Source organism: Phoca vitulina, unplaced genomic scaffold (genome assembly GCF_004348235.1).
Source record: "Phoca vitulina isolate PV1807 unplaced genomic scaffold, GSC_HSeal_1.0 scaffold82, whole genome shotgun sequence".
Lineage (NCBI taxonomy): Eukaryota > Metazoa > Chordata > Mammalia > Carnivora > Phocidae > Phoca > Phoca vitulina.
In genome coordinates, this window is record NW_022589785.1 from 4,484,418 (window position 1) to 4,507,237 (window position 22,820).

At 49.2% G+C, this 22,820-nt stretch overlaps 1 protein-coding gene across 1 annotated transcript; it reads right to left on the reverse strand.

Moving 5' to 3' along the window:
• Positions 1–2,458: 2,458 nt before the first annotated feature.
• On the reverse strand, positions 2,459–22,702 carry SF3A1 (splicing factor 3a subunit 1). The gene is made up of 16 exons (XM_032395036.1): positions 22,514–22,702; positions 19,639–19,760; positions 14,587–14,794; positions 13,225–13,482; positions 10,440–10,514; positions 9,560–9,710; positions 9,039–9,232; positions 8,054–8,171; positions 7,606–7,791; positions 6,837–6,958; positions 6,488–6,733; positions 5,713–5,920; positions 5,051–5,205; positions 3,968–4,069; positions 3,784–3,855; positions 2,459–2,987 (listed from the first exon to the last, which is right to left on the reverse strand). The coding sequence occupies exons 1-16, from the start codon at positions 22,574–22,576 to the stop codon at positions 2,886–2,888; spliced, it is 2,382 nt and encodes a 793-aa protein (XP_032250927.1). The 5' UTR covers positions 22,577–22,702; the 3' UTR covers positions 2,459–2,885.
• Between the last annotated feature and the right edge of the window lie 118 nt (positions 22,703–22,820).

Genomic DNA, 22,820 nt, shown 5'->3' on the forward strand with positions numbered 1-22,820 from the left:
TGGGCCACGAGAAGTACTCAAGTCAAGCTGCTGGTGGAACTGAAAGTGAAATTCCTTAATGTCTACAACTCCCAAAGTTCTCTGTGTAAGTCTAAAATGACAGCCTCTCTGAGAGCATCAAATCATGCCCATTTTCCCAGCAGTCCCACAACAGAAACATTTCTCCCCATTTCACAGTCCGGTCTGGTGAGGCAGTGAGGAAAGTGTGGTCACCAGGAATGGAAAAGCTGCTTTGGCCTTCCAGAGCCCTCATTGGCCACATGACCTTGTGTATCTACCTCATCTAAAAAATGGGGCAGACAATCCTGAGGATTGCAGTGAGATTCAGAAAAGCTGTGTACGCAAGGCATTGCCTTCATGTCACAGGCCGTATACCAGAAGTGTGGAGGGCTGGGCCCATGGCCATTGACAGTCACAAGGCCACCTGGTCAATGGGCCTTCTACGACGGGAATGAGCCAGGACAGATGTTCATTCAAGAGCTTCAGGAAACGGTTTGGGCCTCAGAGGGTGGCTCAAAGGACCCATTCACTCATATTCCACCCAGAAGCATTCCTGGCCTCCAGTCACAGCCTCCGTCATCTGCCATCTGGGGGGGAAGAGTGCCCAACACCACACCCTGTTCCCCATTCCCAGAAACAATCCCAGGAAGAAAGGAGAGCTTGGAGCATAGGACACCCCCAGGCATCCTGACCCCCTTCCCAGTGTTCAGTGCAATTTTGGGTGTTGACTATGGAGAAGCAACCAGCAGTGCCTTCATTTTAGATACCCAAAAACATGGAACCCACTTCAGCCCTGGCCCCTGGGGGAACTTCTAGCAACCAGGTGGGAGGCAGATGTCGAACAGGGTGAGGAATAACATCCCTCGACCAAGTTAAAAATGTGAGGCATCAGTAGTTTGTAATGGAGCCATACAAGTGGTACTGTAAAAGGTCTGGAGTCAGAAGCTTTGAGATTGTGTGTATGGGACTGGGGGGAGGGGGGGTTGCTGGTGGTACAGAGCAAGGTAGGGTGGTGACTAGAATACTGGTTCTATGACCTTGGGAATGGCCTTACCCCTCTGAGCCCTGGAGATGACCTCGTGGGGCAGCTAGGAGGATCCAATGGAGGGACTGCAAAGAAAAGGCACTAGGTACTCTCGGGATAAACACACATGAGATCTTTAGAATAGAATGAGATTTAGGTTTCAAATCAGGAAATAGTTTTCAACAGGCTCTCACCTTCCTCCCTCTAAACGCCCATAGCAGCGCCTAGCTCTGTGATAGCACAATTCCAAAAAAAACCAGCCTGTGTCTGGCTCTTACTAGGGAGCAAGGCCTGTGACAAGCATTCTGCACACATTCTCTTTTCAGCTTCTTACGCTGTGGACTGTGGGCATGCAACCCACCATCTCTGTGCTCAGCTGACTCAAGTATAAAACAGGAAAACTCAATATTACATAAGTTAAAATTGATGGAGTACTTAAAACAGGAGTAAATTGGTTAAATTTTTAAATTCTTAGAATAAGTCATAGCTGTGACACAACTAAGTACTATTTAAATAAAACTAAAGAAAATTTCATGACCCTGTGCTCACTCAGGGTAAGCCACCTAAGGTCACAGAGCCAATCAGGTGATGGATGATTCCAGGCCTGCAGGAAACTGCCACCCTCCAGTCTCATCTCCATGTGTCTCTCCGCTGCCCACTGGCCCGGAACTGCATCACACTTGTCCTTGTTCTTCTGTGGTCCTGGCATGCTGAAAGCATTTTGTAGCAGTCTATTAAATACACAGTGTATGCCTTTGGAGAATCCAAACATTTTAAGAGCTATAAAAATAAATCTTTTTTTTTTTTTTTTTAAAGATTTTATTTCTTTATTTATTTGAGAGAGAGAGAGAGAGAAACAGCATGAGAGGGGATAGGGTCAGAGGGAGAAGCAGGCTTCCCGCTGAGCCGGGAGCCCGATGTGGGACTCGATCCCGGGACTCCGGGATCATGACCTGAGCCGAAGGCAGTCGCTTAATCAACTGAGCCACCCAGGCGCCCTATAAAAATAAATCTAAGACAAATTCATGAAAGACTTGGTGGTGATAAGAATTTAGTTAAAAGCCCAACATTCCGGGGCGCCCGGTGGCTCAGTTGGTGAAGTGTCTGCCTTCGGCTCAGGTCATGATCTCAGGGTCCTGGGATCAAGCCCCACAGTGGACTTCCTGCTCAGAGGGGAGTCTGCATCTCCCTCTCCCCCCACCCCCCCCATGCACACTCTCAGATAAATAAAATCTTAAAAAAAAAAAAAAAGCATAAAGCCTATTAACACTGTTTAAACGTTACCTCTAGCATACTAAAGTTCTTTCAATAAAAGAGTATTTAACTTAAAAAAAAAAAAGTCCAATATTCCTCAGAGTAGAAGAGGAGCCACAATGTACTGCCTTGGGTCTGGACAGGGCACAGGTGGCCAAGGGACAAGTCTTATGACACTGATTTCACAAAAGGATACAAGAGGTTTATTAGACAACCCATGGCAAGATACAAAATGATTAATAATGAGAACAACCATATTCTATCAGCCAGATGCCACTTAGTACTATGACACTATCCCATAGGACATTTCTGGGTTCACATCTAACTCGCTACCTAAAGAAATGAATCCCCTCAAATCAAGACTCAAACACAAAGGGATTCCAGAGACTGCTGGGGAGGAGACTGGCTTTGAAAGCTCTCCCTTATCAATGTGGAGAAGGGGTGGGGGGGAGAAAATTTGGCAGGACAATTTGAATTTCCAAGCTTAGTAAGAGGGAAACAAATGTACAAGGCAGGGTCTCCTGGGACTGGGGCAGAGGGTGGGACAGTGGGAGACAGGAGAGGCAAAAACGGCAGTGGCTGAGACCTGACATCAGGTTTCTCTTCTCTATTTCTTCCGCCCGCCTCTCTCCTTGAGGGCCAGGTGGATGATGGCGCCATTGGCCATGTTGTAGTAAGCCAGGGAGTTGGAATCCTTGATGAAGATGCCCTGGAAAACAAATGGTATGCTTTAGCGTGGGGCAATCCGGCCTCGAGCAGTGTATAGTCTCACAACTCCGAACATCCATTCCCTCTGAACTCAGTGAATACAGGGGTCTGAAAGAAGATGGGGTCAACGGCGGGAAGCGGGTATGGGGGTGGCACAGGGTGGGATTGAAGGTCTCCGGTTCCCCCGAGAATGCTCTGCTTTCCTTCGTTCCTAGTAACCCATGCTCTTCCTCTTTGTCAACTCCCCAGAAAGTTGGCCCAGACCAACCCCATGAATTTCTGACTCTCAAATCGTATGACCTTTTAGAGATCAATCCAAGAGTCTCATTTTACAGAACAGGAAACTGAGGCTCAGAGTAGTCATTTGTCAAAGTCCTGAGAGGGAGAATAAAGCAGCCCCATGTGGCCGGTTGGGCACCAGGTTGAGCTGGACTATCACTTCTGTGTCTCTACACAAAGCCAGGCCACCCCAGACCACACTGGCTGGGATGGCTCCACCACTGGGCCAGAAACCCACCACAGCATTCCAAGTCTTGTCCCCAGATGTCCACCCTAGTCACAGAGGCAAAAGGTTTCTGGGGCTTTATGTAAGACTAGACTGTGCCCCAGCCACCCGGAGCCTTGCTCTGTTGGGCTAACCTGCCCTGGTACTCCCAGACAGCATCACCGCTTCTAGGACAGACTCACGTGGCCACACCCACATGTCTCTCCACTCCTTTGATTCCACAGGGGATTTAGCTTCTGGGATGGCAAAGGCGTTGTGACCCAAGGGGCAGGACCACTGACATCTGACTCACCTCATACTGCAGCTTCTGTTTCCCTGCAGGCATACCCGTGGCTTCATGAATCTTCACCTTGATGACGGAGACCTGTGGGACCAAGAGGTTGTTCAGCCCCTTGCTAAGGTCAGCTGAAGAAAGCTGCCCCCCCCGACTCCTTGGATCCCTGCACCTGATGCCACTTAGCAGCAGCAACTCATACCTGGTCTGTGAGCGGGAGCGTGAAGACCAGCACTTGTCCATTCAGTTTCCATTCAGTCTTATCCTGCATGTTGGGCACTTGGACTTTGATGGACACTGGACCCTACAAACAGGACATGGCCGTTACACCCGGGGAACGCTGAGCCCATCAGGAACTATGCTCTCCTATTCTGGGCCAATCTAAACAATATCACCTGTCCATCTGGGCTCTTGGACTCTGGCCCAACTCACTACTAACACCACTAGCAACATGGCACAATTCACTCCCTTTTCAAGATTTGGTTTCTCTTCTTCAAAATGATCCCTACCCTGCCTCCTGGTGAGTCTGGAACTGAAAAAGTGATAAGAAAATGCCCTGTAAACCCCAAAAGCACAAGAGAGAGAGAGAATATAAACTGCAGAGTCAGAAAACCTGAGCTCCCAACTCCTCTAACCATGTCTCGCTAAGCCTCAACACCAAGTTTATAAAGCAAGTGATCACAACAGCTGCATGGTACTGTTGTTAAGCACTGAAAAGACACGTGCCCGTAAAATGTGTAGCTCTACCCTGGCACTTCAGCTGGTACTCAGAAAATGGGAACTGCTATCGGAAAGAAAAAAAAAGATCGGGTCAAATGCACTGAGGGGATGGGGCGAGCACTGTTTCTGCCTCCTCACTAGAACCTGACAGCTTCCCTAGGCACTGGCAGTGCCAGGATTCCCCTTATTTCTAGCACCCAACAGAATCCCCACAACAGGGAGAACTCCAAGGAGCTGGAGCCAGAGAAGAAAGCCACAGAGAAATTAAGAACCACACCCAGGACTTCCTCCAGTGTCCAGGGCCCCCTTCATACCCAAGGCCTGCCTGCTGGTCTCCACAGTAATTCACACCAGAGGGACTATCTATTCGGCCTGCTCCTTTGACTGCTAACTGCACGTCCACTGTGCACTCAGAAGCTCTTACAGGCTTCAAACAGCCGACTTAGGCCCCCGAGGCCAAAACAGTGGGAGCAGACTAGGCTGGGCCAGGGAGTGTGTAACTGCAGCAGGACTGGATTCCGCAACTAGGCCTTACGACCATGGGTGGCACTCTAGTATCACATACCTTGTTTCTGCGTAGGAACTCCTCTTCAGGCACGAGGCTGTCCTCTGTCTTCAGTTTCTTGGAGGCAGGCTCATCCTCCATGGGAGGCGGGGGGTGGACAGGGGGCATCGGGGCTGGAGCTGGGACAGGTGCCACAGGTGGAGCGGGCACGAATGCTGCAAGGACAGGAATAAGCAGCTGCATGAGTGGAAGGGCCCTGGGACTCAGGGCTGGTGAGGGGAGACTGCAAAGGTTTCCCACTTCTCCCAGTCACAGTTGGGAAGGGTCACTTCTTGCTGAGTCTGGCAGCCAGCAGGATCCCTGGCAGGGAGACCTGGGAGACTGCCCAGACTGGTCAGCAGGGGACTGGCAGCAGGGGCAGGACTGATGGACAGAGTAGGTGCCAGCTGACCGCAAGCATCATTGGCCCTCTGCACCTGTCTGGAGCCTGACCACCCCCGGTGCACAGACCCCCAGCTCTGCCATATCAGCCTATCTCCCCCAGGACCTGTGGCTCCCCAGCTCCTAGCTCAGGGATCACGCACATGGGGAAGCCAAGGCTCCCCTCTGGGTTGACCCCCAGCTGTAACAACTAGGCACTACCACTGGCCACTGCTCTGCTCACAGTGTTTAATCTATAGTCCTGACCCAATGGCCTGGAAGGTGACATAAGACACACTGACCTGTTGGCACAATCATGGGGGGTGGGCGGGGTGCCATGATAGGAGGGGCCGAGGGAGGCATGGGCACCACGTTGATCCTGGGTGCATGGATGATGGGTGGCATGGGGGCAATCACTGAGCCCGGGGGTAGTCGGACCACTGATGCCATCGGGGGGCGGGGCATGACAGGTACTGCAGACACAACTGTGGTACGAACAGGAGGCGGCATCTGTGGGGGGAGAAGGGACCCAGTGGTCACAGGAAGCCAAAGCTGGACCTCAAGGGCATATGAGGCTGGTGATTAGCCACCTGCAGCCTTTGAGGATAGGGACTGGACAGCTCTGACGGAGTCCCCTGAGGCTGACAGACTGCAGGCTCACAACCAGGCTCTGACAGGAACTACGCCGGGAGAGGCTCAGAGTGACACTCTTTCCACTTGGGACTCAACCAGCTGCTCGTGGCAGACACTGAAAGAGCCACTAAAGAGGCTGACCTCAAGTTAGCTTCCTGGAGACAGGCCAGCAGTCCTCGAAGACCTGTTAAGCCCTGCAGCCCTTCTCTGCCCTAAGTCTGCTTCTCACATTTGCCTCTTGCCTCCCTCCCTGCTCCAATCCTCCCACACAGATGGATGATCAGACTAGAGGTTCCCACTTACAATTCAAGAGTTCTCGGTCTCTCAACCTGACCCAGACGGCACCTGGGCCCCACTATAAGGAAGTTGTCCTTCTCAGCCGATACTGTCCAACCCCAAGAACCAAGCTCTGCAAGATCAGTCCCAAAGTGGCTACTGGCTTACCGCGGGTGGCCGGGGCACAGAGGTAATTGGTGGGGCAGAGCTAGGAATGTTGGTGGCTGAAGACGGAGGTGGTGGCTGCTGGGGAAGCTCATTGGGTTTGCTGGGGCCAATCTTCTCTTTGGTATCATCCTCTGGCACCAGGCCCTTGGCCTTGTGGATGGCCTCAATCTGCTCCTGTAGGGTAATATTGGCCTGGGCAGCCTGCTGGGTCCGGGCCATGCTGCCTGAGTGGCCGTCCCAGGTCACCTGCAAGGGAAAGCAAAGCCACAGCTTGTCAGGGCTCCTAGAATGCAGCCCAAGTATAGGAGTGTGAGGGTGGGGAAGGTACTAGAATCCATCAGAACTGCACCTTTTCCTCTGGCTTCTGGATCTCCTCCTCACCAATCTTCTTACCGATGGCTGTTTCTTCTACACCGAAGATGTCAGTACGCCGCTCAGCCAACTGTTTCAAGCTGCTCTCAATATCCAGACCTGGATACAGTCACAGAACGGAGGCAGGGGACAGAAAGGAAACTAAAACCAGGTGCCCTCCTAACAGAGCAGCAACTCTCCCTGTGCAGGGTAGAGGCTGGTCCCATGAGGCAGGCCGAGTCTAGGTCCCAACACAGCATGCCCATCCTGAGCCTGGGAAAGCCCAATCAGCACTAAGCCTGTATGCTAGAGCTTGTCCAACCGCTTGACTTACGAGAAGCAATTGAGAGGACAAGTTCACACAAATGGCAAGTGGCAGTCAGGACTAAAAGCTTACTCTCCTGCCTCTGGGACAGTTTTCCTCCCATCGTATCTCATTTCAAAGCACTAAGGGTGCTCCAGCCACCAGAGCCCTCATTCTAAGACAGCCCCAAGAAGGTCAACTTTCCCAGCTCTGGTATGTCTGGGATGCCATCCATGTCAGGTGCCTGCCTTTGGAGGAGCCTTATGAAGAGTGCTTCTGGAAAATGGGGAATTCTTTTGAGGCATCACAGGCTGTACCTATCCTCAAAACTTTTTGTTGACCTCAGTTGTTGCTCTGTTTGCTTAAAGCAAGTTGACCATAGTCTAGAAAATCCCATGGGTCAAGGCAAGTCAGGGCCACGTCAGAGAAGGGGTATGGTCTGGGTGGGAGAACCCCACCTCACCTGGTGCATACACTTCATCGTCGCTCTGCTTCTCACGGATGGAGCGGTCTCGCTGCTCTAGCCAGCGGGGATCGAGAAGCCCAATGCGCATGTGTTCCTGCATTTTGCTGGCAGGGATCTTCTCCCCCGTGATAGGAGACACAAGATATTCATCTGGAGCAGGGGCTGGAGGCAGGGGCTTGGAAGCTGAAAGGAAAGAAAGACGCCTGAACAAGAACGCTGGGAGGTGGCTGCGGGTTAAGACACTGCTGTCTTGTCTGTGCCTCACTCATCCGAGACACATCCGTTTAGTGCCATGCTGTAGCTGGCCGCGTAAAGGCACCTGGGCACCAGAGATGACTCCGCTCGGTTCCCCACCACCAGGCCTGCCTTCGTGACAAGCCACCTCACCCCCTCCCAGAAACAGAGAGCACTGAGGAACATGTGAGGGCAGGAAAGTAGGCCCTACCTTTGGGGTCATAGTCCTTCCGAACAATGACCTGGTCTGGAGTCGGGGGCAGAGGAGGCGGCATGGGTGTCTCTGGGGGTGGGGGCACTTTCTGCCCTTCTTCTTCATCGTCCGAACCCTGAAGAGCAAAGCAATGGCAGGACTCAGAGAAGGCCCAACAGGCCACCTCCCTGCAGCTGAGCCCTGGCGGCTCTCAGGGTGATAAGGAGCCTAGGTCCCTGCCAGCCAGCATCCATGTGCTAAGCCTCCGGGGGCAGCTGAGGCCAGCCGGCAGCTGGCCAAGCTCCTTCCTCACAACATGAATGGGAGTGCTGGGGGCCATGCTGCTAACACTCCGCCCAGGCATTTCCAGCAGCTGGCACCAGGCAGTCCCAGGAGGCCAAGGGCACTTAAACATGCTGGGGAGGGGCGCGGGGGGCAAGTTGGAGCTCAATGGTAGCTGCTCATGGAGCAATGCTGGGAGGGAGAGAAAAAGTCAATTCCCACAGACACAGGGGCCATTCTTCTCAGACACAAATTCTTTCCAAGGGGAGGAGAACAGCTTGGCTCTGGAGACTCTATGCCTGCTTGGAGGGGGTAGAGGTGGCCAAAAGGAAGCAGAGGCTACACTAAGAAAAGCTCTGGGAACTGCTGATCATTTGGGCCTAAGCTCAAGTGCATCAAAGCATGTGGCGAAGTGTTCCCTTACTGAGAGCTGGCATGGGGGTGGGGGGGGAGCAGGGCCTCTGGGCAAAGGGGGGAAGGTCACAGAACAGAGCCAGCACAGCTTTCAGATCCTTGCCTGTGAATGAATCTTTGTTGCTCGAGCTGGAAAGAGGCTCTATGCTGCCTGGGTCTGGGCTGCTGCTCTGCCAGGATGCCTTACTCGGGACCCATGCCTCCTTTCAAGGTTCACAAGGGAGCTGGATCTGACTTGTGGAGAGCACCCCCATCTCTTTAAGCGAAAGAGGGAAAGGCCAGCTCGCAGGCCCTCCCAGAAGTATACCTCATCCATGTCTTGCACTTGGGTGTCCTGGTCCAACTGCGAAGGCGGCTCCTCCGCCTTCTCCTGTTTCTCGTCCTCCTCATCAGACTCGACCTCCATCTCAACCTCTTCACTCTCCCCAAACTTCTCGTAGCGCTCCTGAATGAGGATTCGGGCCCCCAGTTCCTCTGGGGTGGTGGGGGGAGGGAAATTCCCTGGCAGAGAGTGATCCAGAGTCAGGAGACCTCCACAGATACTCCTTATCAAAGGCCCACTGGTCTACCCTCCCCACACTGTAAGCTCTCCAAGGGCCCGGTTTCTCTTCCGGCTCCAGATGCCCACCCAAGGTCTGGCACGATGTTTGCTCAATTGGGTTTAATTGGGGCAATGTGGCAAATCTGAAGTCTGCTGGCAGCAGAGATGAAACAGATAGATAAAACCCTCTGGGGGGACTATGCTGCTCCCTGGGAGGAGATGTATACCTGAGATATTCCAGGATGGTTCCAAGCTCCTGGCTCCCCCACCTGGAGTCACAGACCTACCTTGCTCATTGGGTTGGAAATCCACTGTTTCCACCACCACAAAATCATGCCAGTCAATCTGTGCATAGGCCACCCGCTCCTTCTCCTTTTCCTCTTCTTCCTTCTTTCTCTCTCGCTCCTGGAACTTGGCCCACTCCACCCGGTAACACACCTGAAGAGACAGGAATCGGCATGATGCTAAGCTGAATCAGGGTCTGCTCCTGACAGGACTGTCACCTCCAGTACCTTCACCAAAGCCAGCATCTCCTTGGGAACAGGAGGCTGCTCTACCCACAAGGGGAACTTCTGGAGGAAACTATGATATTTGCATTTGGTTTCAGTCAGGCCCAGAGCCTGGACAGAATATAACAATTCTAAATGCCACAGAAAACTTGTGTCTGGGCCTCAAGGGCAACGATTTGTTTTAACCTCAGAGTTTTCTGCTTGAGCTGGCAAGGGGCTCAATGCTCACAGAGCAGCAAACTCTGTCCCAGGAAGTCTGCGTGACAACCAAGTACCCACAAGAGAAGCAGCAATCTGAGAGCCTGAGAAACAAAGCCTTCATGCAGCCACCCAAAACAGGCAATGCCAATACGCCTTCTCTCCTTGACTCTGAAAACTTGGGGCCTTTTCAAAAGGCATCTGTCGCCAGAAAACCTGTTCAGGAGTTGGCTTCTAGTGAGGGCAGAAAAGAGGAAGATCCAGTAAAGCTGAGAGAAAAGCAGAAAGTTAGGGAGCAGAGAGTCCAGGGTTCTTCAGCCTTTGTGGCCACAAGGCCTTTCTTCCCACTACTCCTGTGCCTGGAACACAACAAGGTCCCGCCTCGAAGCCTATTTCCAAACATGAAACAACCCAAACACAGTCACTCGTACCACCAGTAACTAGTTATAATTTAGTTTACCTGGTCCAAAACTTCTCGGGGGTTCTCAGCCTCTTTCTTGAGCTTTGTAAATAAGCCTTTAGGCGGAATCAAGATCTGAAACATGGGAAGAGTTAAAGCGACTGTCAGTGCAGTACAACACAGGACAAAGAGGGAGCTTCCCGGGGCCTGTGGAAAGGCACAGGAAAAGCGAGAGCATGGGGTTCCAGGTCCCAATCCCAACTCCACTTTGCTGTGCAACTTTGGGCAAGTGACTTAAACTCTGTAACTTGGCTGCCTTCTACGAATAGTGACACCACCGCTTAAAGCTGGCACAGTCAACGTAAAAGATTGCTGCAAGGAGCGGCAGGAAAACACATAAAAGCACTGCCCTCCACCCAGCGTACAGCCGCATGCGCTGGCTGCTCTCAGGGCACGGGGCTGCTCCTATCCTTCTGCGCATGCCACCAGGCCCTTTTGCACGTGCTCCCCTGACAACCCTACTCCAGACTGCCACCCACACACCTCATCTCCTAGATTCTGTCCCCTGCTTTCTATTTCTCCATAGTGTTTATTACCAGCGGACATCCATCCACTGACATTGCACTTGCTGGTCACCTCCCTCACCAGACCAGAAACTCCACATAAAGACAGAAATTTCTATGTCTTCTGTTCACTATTGTATCTCCGGCATTTGAAATAAAGTCCGACACTGAATACATATTTGATGAGACAACAAATGATGGCTTTGTTCAAAACAGCATAAATTCCCAACAGTATTTATTATCATTGGTAAAGTGGCTCAGCCTTATCCTATCATCCCTATACCTCTACCTCAGGAATAAATCTGCTCCTAGAGTCTCCCAAGACTAGAGACAGACACACCAGTGCCCTCAGGTTAGAGAACTAAATGTCAATACCCAAATCCTGAGAGAGAAGGAACAGGAAAGTAACAGAATAAAAAGGGATCTGGGGACCTTTAACCCTGGAAGTAGTCCACTAGGGAAAATCAAGGCAGAGCTCATTTAAAATTGATACTGTGTAATAAATTACACTAACCCTTTGGCCTTCCACCATTGTTATTTTAGCTACTCTACCATTTTTTGATTTGATCATTTTCTAAACACACACATTTTTATAATTCTTCCTAGTTACATACTTAAAGTGAATTAAGTTAGAGTAAATCATTACAGTCCTTTCAAGTCAGATCTTTAATGTACTGTTTCTAACTGTCAAGAACAGATGTACGAACCATGCCACTAAAACGGGAAGACAACCTCCACTACATGTTGGGCAAGAAAAGCCACTGGCAAATCTGTATCAGTGTGCTTTGCAATATATTAGCAATCTGGGGGGCACCTGGGTAGCTCAGTGACTCAGTTGTTAAGCATCTGCCTTCGGCTCAGTTCATGATCCCAGGGTCCTGGGATCGAGCCTTGCAGTGGGCTACCCGCTCCGCAGGAAGCCTGTTCTCCCTCTCCCACTCCCCCTGCTTGTGTTCCCTCTCTCGCTATGTCTCTGTCAAAAAAAATAATTAAAATCTTAAAAAAATACAATCTGATTGTTTTTAAATACTAATATTCACTTGTCCAGGGTCTTGATTACAAGAACGTAGCATGATAATTGAGACCTTTTTTTTTTTTAAAGATTTATTTATTTATTTGAGAGAGAGAATGAGAGAGAGAGCACATGAGAGGGGGGAGGTCAGAGGGAGAAGCAGACTCCCTGCTGAGCAGGGAGCCCGATATGGGACTCGATCCTGGGACTCCAGGATCATGACCTGAGCCGAAGGCAGTCGCTTAACCAACTGAGCCACCCAGGCGCCCTAATTGAGACCTTCTTGTTCCAGACCCTGAAGCCCAGATCTTAGGGGCTGGAGTAAAAATGCTAGAGTTTAAGTCCCAACTCAGCAAGCCCTAGCTGTATGACCCTGCCCAAGTTAACTTCTCTGTGCCTACTTCCTCTTCTGTAAAATAAATATAGCAGTGGCTACCTTACAGATTACTAGAAATTAAATGAAAAAATGCTATGTATGTAATGAGTATTTCAACAATACTGGTTATACTTACTTAAGTTAAATTGTCTCCCAATGTTTATTTAAATTACATTTCTAATTCAAGGTACTCTTTAGGGTGAAAAACAACATAGATATTGGGATCAGTGCAGCTACTTACTAGCTGAGAGACCATGAGTAAGTGACTTCAACTCTGAGCCTGTTTCTGCTTTTGAGAAAAAGGGGAAGCAGGGAGGGAATACCTCCTGGGTTCTTCTGAAGATTAAATTGGGCAAAAGGAGGCAATTATTAAGGGCTTCCTTCTTCTCAGGTCCCGTGCTAAGCAACTGGTACTTAAAAGCAGCTAGCACTTAGCATTGTCACATAGCAGGCACTAACCTAATGGCAGTTATCAATCACACGGTTCCCTTCTCAAACCAGCAGTCTGCGTTACATTTAAATAGAAATCAAGGCTTTAGGGGCACCTGGGTGGCTCAGTTGGTTAAGCGGCTGCCTTAGGCTCAGGTCATGATCCCGGTGTTCGGGGATTGAGCCCCACATTGGGCTCCTTGCTCCAAGGGGAGCCTGCTTCTCCCCTGCCTGCTGCTCCCCCCTGCTTGTGCTTGTTCTCTCCCTCCCTCTCTGTGTCAAATAAATAAAATCTTAATTTAAAAAAAAAAATCTAGACTTCACACTGAACTGGAATTTTTAACATGTGCCTGAGGGCCCACAGAGGAGTCATGTCCTTGCAGACACGAGCAGATACAGTGCCTATGTAAGGTGCCCTCCTTCCCTAGGCCCAGCACCCCCGCCGCCCCTGCCCTGCCCAGGCACCTTGGTGTACTGCTCCACCAGCTTCGTAAAGTAGTTGAAGAGGCTGTGCTGCGGGCGGAGGAAGTCAAACTGGTAGTTGCGCTGCTCTTTCTGCATCAGTTGCGTCAGAAACTGGCGGCCATTCCTGGCCACAAACTGAGCCGTCAGCTTCACCACATCCAGGTCAAACGCTGAGATGGAGGGGGGGTCTGCGATGAACTCGAACTCAGGAGGGGGCTCTTTGGGCACAATGGTCTCTTGTATCACCTGGGCTTGGACCTAAGATGCGGAGAGAATGTGAGGCTCGAGAGGGGGTGGGAAGACACCCCCGACAGGATGGCACAGACCTCTACACTTCTGTTAATCACATGCACACCAGTGGCTCACAGTGTGAGAGAATCCTAACTCATAAGAGCACCAATTTCTTGGCCAACTGTGGCCTCAACTCCCTGAATGGCTTTGAGCAAGAACCGTGCCCCTCTGTATTTCTGCTGTTGCCCTGAAACTGAGCGCCAAAACTGGGTGGCAGAAAATCTGACAGGAACATGCCTTATTAAATCCCACCCAAGAGGGATGAAGGACACAGTTAGCCCTACATGTGTGCAGAGGACCCACTGGACAGAGGACTTCCATGTTTGTTACCTCACCTGGCTTTTATAGGTGAGAAAACTGAGGTAGCCTGAGGCCCTAGAAGTAGTAAATTGCAATGCAAGGTAACAGAATCTACTCCAACCTTTATTCCCCACTGTAAAACAGCAGGCAGCCTTTGTCACCATGGTCCAGGAAAATAGAGCAAAGAGAAGGGACCAGTCTAGGTCTATACAGGAGGCAAAATGTGCCAGCCCTCTATCTTCACTGGCGACCCTAACTGTCCCTAGTGATGGACCTAGAGAGGATTAAGGTATTAAAACAGGCCACATGGAGGGGCCCTGGGAAGGTGAGATGGATGGGAGGGATGGCTCAAGAAGGGGCCCACAAGCCACATCCCAGCACTGTTCTCACTCCATGGTCAAGGCAAAGAGTACAGGCCAAGAGACTGAACTCTGGACTACTGACTCTGTGGCCTGGGTAAATCGTACTTCCCCAAGCCTCAGGTTCCTCATCTGTAAAATGGTCTCTTTGCTGTCCTCCTCAGGTAGCTGCTGTGAGATGCCAATGAGACTCTTAAAGCACCAAGCATAGAGCTGGACAAGCAGTGCTCAGGAAATGTCAAAGGCCGCAGTACTTTGCTATCTGAGCCTCAGTGTCTTCTTCCTTGGATAGAAACCTCATGTCTCTCCCTCGCTGGTAGCGAGGTTTAGATAGCAGAGTTCATTATCTTCCCCTCCCTGGCCTGGCTTCCCTCTCAGCCCTGGGGATATGAAGGAAGGGAATGGCTCCAACCTTCTGGGGCAGCTGCTGCTGGGTGGCCTGCTGCTGCTGCTGCATGACCTTGGGGATGGCAGCCGAGGGCTCCTGAGCCTTCCCCTCCTTGAACTCGCTGACCTTGTGGCGGTAGTAGGCATGGTAAGGGTCATTAGGGTTCAAGAAGTTAAACTTGGGATTGTTGATCTCATTCTGTCGTATCCTAGCTTCAAATTCAGGTCCATTTCTACAAGGAGGAAAAGAGAGAAGAATTAACACCACAACCCTTACAACTGCCTAAATGCAGAACACTGCCCATTCAAGCCCCCTTCTTGCCACCACTCATCACTCAAACTAGCCCATCCCTAAGTGCAGCAGAGGTCCTCCGTGAGGCTCCTTGTGTCAGCGGCCAAAGTCATCTGCCTCCTCCAAGCCTTGACCAGGCCTCCTCTACCACAGGGTCTCCCAGACCTCTGTTGCTCCTGTACCTCTTCTGTTAGTCTTGCCATTCCCGAAACTAAACTTACCGTTTTCTTTTAATATTTTAAAATGTACTTAAAAAGGAAGACGTATATTACTACTTCAAATAAAAATCAGTATGGCTTTACTAACAAAAAGAAACAAAATTAAACACAATGAAAATAAAGTAGTATTAAAGTAATATTAAAGCTCCAAGTCTGCTGAGACTGAGGCCAGTTCTCTTAGTTAAAAAGAGAGATGACAGAGTGCTGGAATAGTGTTAAAGATATACTAGCACCAAACTGACACTCTGTCCTTTGGGTAACCACAAGGATTGAAAAAAACATCAAAATGTAAACAATTTCATGTAATGTTTTGTCCAAGTACTACCCAAAATCACCTCATTTAGTACTGGGTGAGGCCCATGCAGGAAACACTGCTCTCTAAGGATCTGGACCTGTGCTGCTGCATAAGGCACATCCAGATGACAAGGGGAACAGTAAGAATAGAAGGGAGGTCTCCCATCTCTCCCAGTACCGAGACAGTTTCCCACATACACCCTACGTGCATGCCTTTAAAAAACCTCAGGATTAAAAAAAAAAAAAAAGTCATGGTATTTGGGGAACCCTGATTTTTAGAGAGTCCCAATGGTAATATTTCAAGGTGTCACACATATGGAACACCTATGTCACTCAGAAAGCACACTAAAGACATAAGATATGGACACACACACATTCTGAGTTCTCACTACTGACTCACCAAGTTACCAAACCTCCCACTCTCTTTTTTTTTTTTTACTTACTAGATTACCAGTTTATTATAAAAGGATATTTTAAAGGATAAAAATGAACAGCCAGATGAAGAGTCACATAGGGACAGGTCTGGTAAGGTCCTGAGCACAGGAGATTCTGTCCCTGTAGAGTCTGGGGTGCATCAGCCTCCTGGCACCCTCTCAGATGTGTTCTTGTTCACTGACCTGGAAGCTCTCTGAATCCCTTTGGTTAGGGTTTTAAGACTTCATTACACAGGCATGGCTGATTAAATTATCGGCCATTGGTGACTGAACTCAATCTCCAGCCCCTCTCCCCTCCCTAGAAGTTGGGGGTCCAAACTTCTCTTCGACTCAATTTCCCATGTGTAAGATGTGGCTAATACCACCTTCTCTCTCTACCCTGGAGTACTTAGAAGATCAAATCAATTAAGGAGATGCCAAAGTCTTTTTGAATCATACAGCGGTCTAACATGCAAGGGCTGTCACTCCTATGAAGGCTAGAAAGGGCTGTTCCATAAACACTAAAGATGATCTGGGTATTAGATGTTTGTGCTGGGGCACCTAGGTGGCTCAGTCAGTTAAGTGTCTGACTCTTGATTTCGGCTCAGGGCATGATCTCAGGATTGTGAAATAGAGCCCTGTGTCAGGCTCCCTACTCAGTGCAGAGTCTGCTTGAGATTCTCTCTATCCCTCTCCCTCCGCCCCTTCCCCTGTTCACGCTCTAACTAAAATCTTAAAAAAAGATGTTTGTGGGGCTTCCCTCACTCCTTCAGTCAGAGCCCAGCACTCAAAAGATGCCCTAAACACATCAAGGGATGGTTCCAGGGACTGCTGGCAACAAGTTGCTTCACTCTCTTGAGACTTTCACACCCTGACCTTGCTAACTGGAGGGCGAAAGACATGGTACAGGCAATGCTGTGCCCCAGATTAGCCACCAAAACAAACTGTGCCGTGGTGGTTGTCATCAACACCCAGGCTAGCTCCTCTGCAAGTTCTGGTCACACTCTGTAGCATGAATAACACCATGGGGTCTCAATTAGGCAGTGTATGAGTCCAACTGGAACCTCATGCTTGGGGAAGAAGCATCTTCCACCTTCTCAAATAATGCAAACCACATATAAGGAAGGTGAATGCACACTTAGATACTGCTAAAGTTGGCCATCATGCCTAGCAAACACCCAGGGCAGACAAAGGGCTGCTAGAAAAGGGAGGGCTCTGCTTGCCTCCTCTATCACTGCCTCCTAAACCATAACCTCACCACATCTGGGAATAATCTGAAAGAAAATGAGAAGGCAGGAATGTTCATTCCAAGCTATTCTGTTCCTTTAAATTAACTTAATGTTAATTTTAGAATTATGTTCTCTAACACAAGGAATAGATTTCAGCAGAAAAAGACATGATTCTGAGTCAACCCAGCTGGTGGGATTTTTTAAGGGTAATTTCCACTTTAGTTTCTTGACAGGAAAATGCAGGGAAGGGAAGACCAAACCTAGAGAGAGAAAAAACTTCTTTCGGAAAAACATACTCAGTGATTTTAACTGTACGCTCCATCAATCAATATGTGAGACCCAACAGAAGTGAAAAGATGGTCCTGTAGGCTTCCTTTATCCCAAAGTGAGATGATGCTGGTCTGTTCCTCCATTGCAACGTAAACGAAATCAAGTCCACAGATATTTAAAAATGCCTATAAAGCAATCACCTTAGCCAAAAATAAATCTAGAAAATATGGATGCACACATTTTTGAGAAAACTTGGATACTCATTTCTGTGGCAACAGAGGTTGGCACAAAATCACTGGAAAGCTACTTGGCAAAATGTTTAAGAAAATCTTTAAAAATGCTCTTTCAGCCAGTAATGTGCCACATGGAATTTTATTCTAAGAAAACAATCTAGAAAGGAAAGAAGATGCTCAGATTTCCCCACAGCTTTGTGTGCCAAATTGAAATGTTGGAAACAACCTTGAAGGAAAATACAGAGGAGACAGCCAAGTCAAGGGAGGCCCATCACCTCAACATGGTGCACCGAGGACAGTGCAGTGTCAGAGGACCATAGAACAACACGGGAAAATGCTTATAACACAGCACAAAAGAGAAAAGCAGGATGTGAAAGTATCTACTAGTATTACAAGGATCTAAAAAAGGACATTAAGGACCAGAAGGAAACAGGAAAGTGAAAACAGCTGGTAGAAACTATTCTGGTAGTGAGACTGTGGTGATTCTTCCTCTAACACCCTTTTCCTAGTTACTCTGTTTTTAAATTATCAGGGCGAAAAGGAAAGCATGAGCATTGCTATGAGACATTAAACATTTATCATAAACACAACACTTACTGCCCTAAACCTGACACTGTTCAACCAAGCACAGAGATTTAATGTAATACCCTGATTAATCAAAGCCGTTGAAATGTGAGGATATGAATCTGCATGGAGCCCAATAAGCGAAAGGCCTCAGGCAGAGTAACCTCTTTCTATGCTTCATTTTATTAGGAGGTTGGGAAAGGAAGGAACCCTCTATTAAAATGATGTACTGTGATGGGGATACTGCCTTGGGGTCAAGGCATGGCCCTCTGGAGAACACGTCTTGACTGAGGGCAGCAGTGTGTTCTAGGCCAGCAACTGCTTATATGCAACGAGCTGTCCAGTTCGTTGACAAGACAGAAATCCAGATTTTTTGTGCAATCTCATTTTTTTAAAAAGAATTTTTATTTATTGGGGCGCCTGGGTGGCTCTTCCTGCTTGTGTTCCCTCTCTCGCTGTGTCTCTCTCTGTCAAATAAATAAATAAAATCTTAAAAAAAAAAAAAGAATTTTTGTTTATTTATTTGACAGAAAGAGAGCACAGGCAGGCAGAGTAGCAGGCAGAGGGAGAGGGAGAAGCAGGCTCCCCACCAAGCAAGGAGCCTGATGCAGGGCGCGATCCCAGGACCCTGGGATCATGACCTGAACCAAAGGCAGTTGCTTAACCACTGAGCCAAGGCACCCCAATCTCCTCATTTTTAAATGGTGGCAACTTATTCAAGTTTAAAAAAAATATATTGTGATGTGGCACCTGGGTGGCTCAGGTGGTTGAATGTCTGACTCTTGGTTTCAGCTCAGGTCATGATCTCATGGGTACTGGGATTGAGCCCTGTGTCAGGCTCCCCACTCAGTGGGTAGTCTGCTTTAAAATTCTCTCCCTCTGCCCAACCCCCCACCCCTCTCCCTCCCTCCTTGATAAATACATCTTTAAAAAAATATATATCGTGAGGACAAACAAAAACTCTATAGGCTGCATATGGCCTGTTGGCTGCCAAAAGAATACTTTAAATACTTTAAACTAGGGGATGTGTTGACCTTTGGAGTCAAGTGGCCATCAAGAGGATTCCATCTGAGGAAGTGGGAGCATGTAAAATATGATGGGGAAGGACGCGAGGAACTCGCACTGACTTCCATGTCATCCACGAAGACAGCTGACACTTGTATCATGTACCTGAACTGCACTCAGTCCCATTCCCTCTCTCCTGCCTCTCAACAACTCTGAGGTGGTATTTTATTCCATCTGCAGATGGATCAGTTGAAGCTCAGAGAAGTACAGTTCTTGCATAATGAGAATGACCAACTCCCTTTTTATGTCTTCCTCCAATGAGCAGCTCAGACACAGACACACATACTCTCCGTGACAAAACAGCTTCCTAGGCACTTCCTCAGGCCTATTTTGGAAGCACAGGTTCCTGGTGACTCTGGGGCTGGGTGTGACTCACATTCTGCCACTGCCGTGCCATGCTGGAGACATCAATCCTGCCCATGGCCCACCCCACCGCCATGCTGTAGTGTTAGATGAGCTCATGGGCCTAGGCTGACATGGGCAGAAGCAGCTATGTTACCTGGCCACAAAGCTGGCAGTCTTGTCGACGATATTCCTGACCTCTGGAGGAGGATAAATAATTCCCACCACTGGCTTGGAGGGGGTAGAATCCTCCTTTGAAGAAGCTTCTTCTTCTGTGGGCTGTGAAAACAAGAAAAGGAAAATAATGCCTTGAAGTTCCTGGCCTGGGGGACTGGATCCCAACTGTCAAACTCCTCTAAAATTTATTGAGAATAAAGACTCTCTCCCATGGACTTTCCTCGAGTTAGGACCCTCTGCTCCAGAAAAGCGGTTCTCTTAACTGCACTGTGCTTGCACAGGACTCTCCTGGGGAACCAGTGAAAAGAGCAGCCTCCGTGGCACCCCTCAGCTAGCTGCTCTCAGTGACACTGGGAATCTGCATTTTTACCAAGTGTCCAGATGATTCAGATGGGGGGGGGGGGTCTGACCGCATTCTAAGAAACCATCTTCCAGAATCCAGAAGGCCATGTCTGTACCCAGGGATGTGCCTGGCACGGGATAATTAACGACTATTTGCTGAATAAAGACAGGAAACTTTGCTGGCAGCTCCTTATGCCCTTTCCCTCTGCACCTATTCTAGTCACAACCACCACTCAATGCTCAAATGTTTTGTGAAACCCCACTGGAATATACAACATCATCTGTCCCACAAGTTCCAATATTCTTTCTTCACCAGCTTCTTCCTTAGTAAACAAAGGGTCAGTCTCTCATCTTAAAAAAATAGCAGTTCCCTGCCCTCATACTCTTTCCTGCTGCCGTGCTCTCCCCCTCTTCCTCTAGTAGCTAAATATCCTGAATTTTCTCAGCCTTGCCATTCCCACTTCCTCACCTCCCTGAGAACTGTACTTCTCAGCACTTGCCATTTCAAGTGCTCTTGCCAAAGTCAAACATGACTGCCTACAGCCAACTACGACAGTCACCTGGTCATGTGACCAGTGACCATTCCTTCACAAAACTCTCCACTCAACTCCCATGCCCCATTCTCCTGTGTCTTTCCTTCTTGCTCACCATCCAAGTTTCTTTCCTGGCTCCTGTTTCACCTCCTGCCCTATGTTAGGGTTCCCAACTCCTGCGCTATGTTAGGGTTCCCGAAAATTCTGTTCTCCAGTATTCACACTGTCCTCAGGCACTCACAACTATGTCCTTTACTTCCCCTACCACCTCTAGGCTGAACAATCCCCCCAAATTGACGTCTCAGATCATTCTTACGTGTCACAGAACTCTAGATCCAGCTGACTTCCAGGCACTTTCCTCTCTAACCGCTTTCCTCATGAATGGCCAACCATGCACTGTCACCCAGGCCAGACACATGGCCCTCCTCTCCCTTCCTCGGCCTCCACATTCAATGATAATATTTATCAAGCACGCAGTAGGTTCCATATACTTCTCTAAGAACTTTAAATATATTAACTCTATGGCCCTTATAAGAGCCCTATGATGTGAATACTCATTACCCCCATTTTACAGATGACAAAACAGAGGAACGTAAAGCTTAACTGGCCCAAATGGCAGAACCAGGATTCCAACACATCACTTTAGGTGGAGAGTCTGCACCACCAGCCATTCTGTGACTTGAGCTTGCCCATCCACTCTGTCCCAACCCCTCACATCTAGGGCAGGCCCTCAGCATCTTTTGAGTAACTGTGCTCCTAGCAATTCTCATCACTACCTGCTACCTGAATTTCTGAAACACAAATGTCATTATGCAGCTTCAAACTCTTCTCTTTCTCCCCACTGTGTACTAGGAAAAGTTAAAATGCCCCAAAATGCATCTTTTGCCACCACTCTCCCAATCCTATGCTTCAACAACACTTTTTAATTTACTCTTGACCAGAGACACCATCTGATTCCTACCCTGGTGTCTTAGCAATTATCTGGTATTAACTCATTTACTTTTCCCCAAGTGACTGGGAAAATGCCAGGGATACAGATGTACTTAAAATATTTGTGGTAAGGGTATGGACCTCTTCTGTATTCTGAACCCAAAGCAGGGGTCACCATACAATATGTGCTCAATAAATGTTTGCTTAATGAATAAAGGATGCTGTTAGCCTTTTCCAATCACCTGAATGGCAAACTACTAATTCATCCCTCTAAAAGCAATTTACCTATCACTCATGTGGGTTTCACCTACTTTAATTTCCCCTTCACTCCATCAAAAAAATGTTGATTACAGTTTCTTTTGTATCTGATACTTATAGGGCCTATCACACCATACTGCAATTATTTACACACCTCTTTCCCCCTCAGCTAATTTAAGTGCTAACTGGTATCATTTATGGTGATCAAAGCAATAGTAGAATATTCACTTGTATCTATCTCCTCACTTAGAATTGTGAGCTCCCTAAACTAGTTGTACTTCATTCATTCTGGGTAAGTCGGAGCCTGGCACGGTGTTTGGCTTAGATAAGCACCGAGCAGATGCTAATTACCAAAAATGTACCGTACAGGCTGGGAAACTAGGGATTACTGGGCAAAAACCGGCGGGCTGGGGGAGGACACGTCGGTGGGCCCAATAACCACAGAAAACCTGCGGATGGGCTGGATCAGTGCTTCTCAAACTTTAACCAATCACCTTGAGATCTTGTTAAAATGCATTAGTATTTAGGTCTGCCATTTCTAATAAACTCCCAGGTGACGTTGATGCTGCTGGTCCGCGGACCACACTTTGAGAACCACTGTTCCAAGAGCGCTTCTTTTGCTACCAGAAGGCAGCGCAGAGTGGGAAGCGCGCTGCCTCCTGGGACTTGCAGTCCCTCCGAACCCTCGTAAGCGGCCGCTTCTTTCTCTGCATGAGTGAAGAGCGCCCGCGCCGGAGGGGAGGGCACGGGCCGAGGATCGGGCTGCCGGTCGAGGTGCGGGGGTCGCGGTACCTGTTTGGGCTCGGTGGCCGCGGGCGGCGGCGGAGGCACCGCCTGCACGGGTCCGGCCGGCATGACTGCGACGCTCAGGGCTGCCAGTCCGCCTCGCTGAAGGTGAGCGGTGCTGCGTCAAAGCAGCTCCCCGCACGGCCGATAGACAAGCTCGCAAGATGGCGGCGGCCGAGAGAGTCGTCGCCGAGGAGGGAAAGCTGACGCGCTTCCGGGACCGCCCCTTCTTCGTGATGCAACTTCCCGCCCCCTCCCTGGAGCCGTCTGCGCGGGACGCCGTTGCCATGGCAGCGGTCGAGGCACCCGGCTA

Bases quoted from the DNA above. Each gene is read 5' to 3' on its own strand.
- SF3A1 (XM_032395036.1), bottom strand. From the start codon at position 22,576: ATGCCGGCCGGACCCGTGCAGGCGGTGCCTCCGCCGCCGCCCGCGGCC. The intron at 9,233-9,559 runs GTAGGTCTGTGA...ACTCTCTGCCAG, and splicing joins TTTCCAACCCAATGAGCAAG to GGAATTTCCCTCCCCCCACC. The intron at 6,734-6,836 runs GTGCAGTTCTGA...TTTCCCTTGCAG, and splicing joins TCCAGAAGCCAGAGGAAAAG to GTGACCTGGGACGGCCACTC.